We start from the raw sequence: 5,417 nt of genomic DNA on the forward strand, positions 1-5,417 counted from the left end.
TTAAGTTTAATTAAGACCTTTTAAAAAAATCGTGCGAGTTTATTACTTTATATTGAAGATCCAACACTAAGATGGATCAAACAATAGCTCATTATTTATAAAGGTAGTCTCCTTTAAAAGCCTCAACATCACTTTTGATTCTTTAATTTCGAAAAGTTTTTTAAATTTTTCGTTATTTGCAACAATTGACTAATGTTTTTTTCTTAAATAACTAAAGAAAAAGAGCACCTAGGGACACTTATGGATACTATTAATCCTCGTGGGATTAATACTAAAATGTGTTACAATAGGGAAGCCAAAGGACTCAACTTCTTTTACTGGACAAATCTGCGATATCTACAGCCTAACACGTGAGGACAAAGGCGGTCATAAGCCAAATAAGCCCATTATTAAGTGAGATTAATATATAAGTATAATATTATCATTTATAATATATATAAAGTATAATTTAAAAAATAAAAAATACAAATAAGAAAAAAAAAGAACCAAGAAATTTCAATACAATTTTGTATTTTAAAAAAATGCCTCAAACAACTGGAAGTAGAAACTAATTTTAGAGAAAAAACCTAGCATTTTTGGGATTTTAATTTTTAAATAAAATGAAGGTGAGGTGTCATGGTTCTCTTATTTGATTGTGTTAAAAATTAGGAAAACATAAAGCCAAAGAATGTAAATTCTAAAAAATTGGTCTTTTAAACTTTTAATATATGTATAATGAGGACGATGCTTCTCTTAAATCCTTTTTAATGTTGTATATTAACCCTTTTCCCCCAATTTATTTGGTTGTGTCTGCATGTTGGATTAATTAACTTGTCCAACTCCGAAATGCATGTAAGCTAGAAACACATGCAAAATAAACTTAAAAAGTTTGTTGGGTTCTTTAAAGTCAATCCAACATGTCCGATAAAGAATATTACATAATTTTATATTTAAACATACTCAGAGTTACACATACTCAATTGACAAGTTCATGATTATAACCATACTTAGCTCTAATTTATGCACAAAATATCACTTTATACAAATCAAGACTTGTTTGATAATTACTTTTCTAATTATACCTTGATAACAAATCTGTGTAATGCATGTGTCCATAATTATAGACACCCATATGTCACTACCTTGTATCATTGAGCATATCACACTTGATCGCATTAATTATTGATATTTGTGATCAAGATGAAGATGATGACTAAAAGCAACTCATGCAGACACTACCATACATGCAGACAAACATCCCTATATAAAATAAGACTTGGCCACCACAACTAGTTCTTGAATCCTGTGCATAGTTATGCCAAAGGCCTCCTTCATATCCAAATCTTCAGCAACAATGCCTGGAGGGAGCTCCCAATCAAAACCATGAAGAAGCTGCGCAAGAGCAATCTCAATAGTCACAACCCCAAAAGTGATAGCTGGGCAGCCTCTTCTCCCTGCTCCAAAAGGTATAAGCTCAAAGTCCTGCCCCTTAAAATCAATACTAGTATTCATAAACCTCTCAGGCTCAAAAACCTGTGGGTTCTCCCAACTCTCTGGGTCCCTTCCAATTACCCATGCATTGATGAACACTCTTGTTTTGGCTGGGATTTGGTAACCTTCAATGGTGACTTGTTCCATAGATTCTCTAGGCACTAGTAATGGAGCTGGTGGATGGAGTCTAAATATTTCTTTGATTACTGCTTTTAAGTAAGGAAGGTGAGGGAGGTCACTCTCCAACACAAACTTTCTATTTCCAACCCTACTTCGAACTTCTTCTTGTGCTTTCTTCATCACTCTTGGATTCATGATCAGCTCTGTCATTCCCCAGTCTAGTGTGATGAATGTGGTGTCAGTTCCAGCCGCAAACATGTCCTGCGCATTCAAAGATAGAGAACACTATTATTCCATTAACATTCTCTTATAATATTAATTATTTAAATAAATATTTAATAATTTATTTATGTAAATATAAAATTTTGTTTTAAAACATATATATATATATTAATAAGTATGAATGAAGAAAAAAATTAGTTAAATAGATGTTTTTCTTTTTTTAATAATAAACAACAAGCACCCTTTTTATATGAATATAAACAAATACTAAACAGTATTGGAACCCGGATGTACAGTATGTAAATAGTATAAAAATCCCGGGTGAACAGTGTATAAACAGTACTGTAGGGAAGGGATTTGAACCCATAACCTCCCCCTTATACTTTAGTGTCATACCATTGAGCTATTCAGTGATTGACAGATAAATGTTTTTTCTCTAACAATTTAAAAAAAATTCTTAACAGAAATAAAAAATATTTTTTACTCTAAATTAATTATCTGCATTTTAACTTTTTTTGTTGATATATTTTTTATAATGTAAACAAGCAATTGTTCTTGATTAATGTTGTGAGGAGTTGATACATATTCAAGGTTCATGAATGATCAAGTAAATAGGTTTTCTTCCTAATTTACAAAATTTAATCTCTAGCATAAATAATGAACTAATTTTTCTTTTCTCAAAATCCTACGCTAAATATTTGTATGTAATTTGTTTTAAAATGATCATTAACATAAGCCAAAGGAAAAAACAAACATATCAAAATCTAGCAATGAATACATTTTCAGGAAAATTATAATGCCTATGAGAACAACACACTAGAAAACCACATCCAAACGATGCACATCGTTGTCATGGCTGTGTATTCCAATGTGACTAAACTTTGACGCAAGGCGCCCATGGTTAACCAACCCTAAATAATAATAATAATAATAATAATAATATATGCTCTTAATTATATAAAAAATAACACCTAAAGACATTATTCAATATTTGGTAGCCAAATACGAACAGATGAGCTAAACAAAGTATGAAATGGAAAAATAAAGTATAATCTTTATCAAGAGCTCTTTTTTTTATGATCAAAATACAACCAATTGAAAATATCACCACATAAAAACAATAATACATTAAAAAAATTAGTTCATTTTCACAATGTAAACTATATCTTTATATTTATTATTATTGTTAAATATATTAAATGTTATATTTTTATCATTAAATCAGAAGAATTCATTAATCTATAAGAAGGATGCTACATTTATATACTAATTTCTCGAATGATTTGAATGTCAAATTAACATTTATAATATCATCCAAGTCTTTTTTTTTTCTCGTAAATTTTAAATTTAAACTATATAAACCCTAAATTTTAAAAGCTACAAAATATTATAAAAAAGACTATGGGAGAGAAAAATGAAATGAATGGTGAATGCTAACTAAGCACTAGCGTAGAATTTTTATTAAAAAATTAAGAAACAATACTTTTGTTCTTCAAAATTATACCCAAAACTCCATTTGGCATATATGTCTCTATATAGTAATTAATATTACTATAAGTAAACTAATTAAATACGTGACAGCATTAGCCACAATACTAAATATAACTACCGTACGTGAAGTCATTTTCACTTATCAATTTTAAAAACTCTTTACAGTATCTGGCATCTTTTTTTAAAAAAAGAATAAATGAAGAACAAACATATCTAGCATAATTCAAGGGTACAAAAACAAATGTAAAAAAGTCCAAAAAATTAACTTGTCCCTTACATCATCTTTATGAGAAGTGTACAAAACGTTCGAAATCAAATTATGAGTTTCATATTCCTAACTTGTTTTCTAGTAAAACCAATTTTGATTTATTATATAGAATAATAATTTATATAATTTTTCTATATTGTTTTGTAATATAATAGTTTAAATAATCATGTATGACGTAATACCTGGATATTATCTGTGCTAAGGTTCAAACCTCTACTGGGCATGAATATGAACATGAACAACCTACATAAGAGGGGCTTGTTGGCTAAGGTATAATTTGTTATTATTAAATAATTGAATTCTAATTTGTTTCATTATTTATAAAACGATAGATTTTAAAAGAAATAATTAAAAATAAAATAAAAATAAAAACAGACGTACCAAAATGACTGCCTTGATATTGTCCATAGTGAGAGGCATCTCCAAGCCTGTTCCATTTTGAACATCCAGCAAAACATCAACCAAATCCTTAGCCTCCATCTTGTCCTGCTTGTCATCTTGCTCATCATCATCAATACTGCTGTTACCCTTGATCTGTTCCTTCCTCTCCAAATGATCCCTAATAATCTCATCAAACAACACATCAAAACGCATAAACGTATGCTTCAATCTCCTCTTCATCCCATTCACCGAATTAATCCACTCCAAAGAAGGGAAGAAATCCCCCAGACTAAACCCTCCAAGCAATTCCTGGTACTCCTCCAGCATCCTCTGAAACCCATGCCTCTCATACTCCCCTCCTTCCAAGAAATCCTTCCCAAACGCAGCCCTGCAAAGCACCCCATTCGCATACAACCCTAAAGCTTTGCTCAGATTCAAATTTGAGCCGGAACTTGACTCGATCCGCTGAACCAGCCTCTCCACCTCCGCCGATCGGAAGATGGAGTAGGATTCGACGCGCTTGGCGCTGAGGAGCTCGACGATGCTGAGCTTACGGATTTGTCGCCAGTACGGGCCGTAAGGAGAGAAGGCGATGTCGGTGCAGCCGTAGAAGAGCTGGAAGGCGGAGTACATCTGTGGGCGGCTCGACATGGGGAGATCGTGGGTGCGGAGAACCTCGCGGGCCAGACGGGAGGAGGAGACGACGATAGTCGGGATCTCGCCGAGAGTTAGGTGGATTATGGGACCGTGGGCTTTGGAGAGGCGGTGGAGAGAGAGGTGCGGCATGGTGCCTAACTGGTGGAGGTTTCCGATGATCGGAAGTGCTCGAGGGCCTGGTGGAAGCTTGAGGCTTGATTTCTTATGGTTTTTCTTGAGATTTAGGAGGAGGAGGAGAAGAAGTAGGGAGAGGAGGAGAGTAAGGGTTGGGAAAAGAGAGGTCAGTGGCCATTGGAGGGTTTCCGCCATTGATGCTGGGAGTGGGAGTGAACTTCGCCAAGATAAGGAAAATGAGTAAGTTTTTATAGTGGGTGGGTGATTTTTACAATAAACCCCGAACTTTTTTTGTTATTTAGAATAATAATAATCAATTTATTAATATATTAACACCAATCAAAATTGAATATATTAAAAGTAAAATTTATTATTTTCATTAATATAAAAATTATTATTATTATTAATAAATTTAAAAATTAAATTAAAATTAATTAACTAATTAATTGATTTTTTTTCCTTACCATTGTGAGTTAACCATTCAATTACACACCCTCAGGTCAGGATATGAAAAAAAGTGTTAGTGAGAATTTCTGCATTCATTGATTGTGATGCTGCGCACACAGACATAGTTTATAATTATTTGATTTTTATTAAAACTTTTATTTAAATTTTTCAAAAATTCAATTAATAAAATTTTAATATTAAAATTACTTTTTGAACTTATGATTAGGTTTTTTTTTATAATGTTAAT

General features: G+C 32.0%; 1 protein-coding gene across 1 annotated transcript; it reads right to left on the bottom strand.

Annotated features, from left to right (window-relative positions):
- Nucleotides 1-920: 920 nt before the first annotated feature.
- Nucleotides 921-4,944, bottom strand: LOC120268333 (cytochrome P450 71AP13-like). Its single transcript, XM_039275769.1, has 2 exons — nt 3,953-4,944; nt 921-1,851 (listed from the first exon to the last, which is right to left on the bottom strand). The coding sequence occupies exons 1-2, from the start codon at nt 4,916-4,918 to the stop codon at nt 1,240-1,242; spliced, it is 1,578 nt and encodes a 525-aa protein (XP_039131703.1). The 5' UTR covers nt 4,919-4,944; the 3' UTR covers nt 921-1,239.
- Between the last annotated feature and the right edge of the window lie 473 nt (nt 4,945-5,417).

This window comes from Dioscorea cayenensis, chromosome 9, assembly GCF_009730915.1.
Source record: "Dioscorea cayenensis subsp. rotundata cultivar TDr96_F1 chromosome 9, TDr96_F1_v2_PseudoChromosome.rev07_lg8_w22 25.fasta, whole genome shotgun sequence".
Lineage (NCBI taxonomy): Eukaryota > Viridiplantae > Streptophyta > Magnoliopsida > Dioscoreales > Dioscoreaceae > Dioscorea > Dioscorea cayenensis.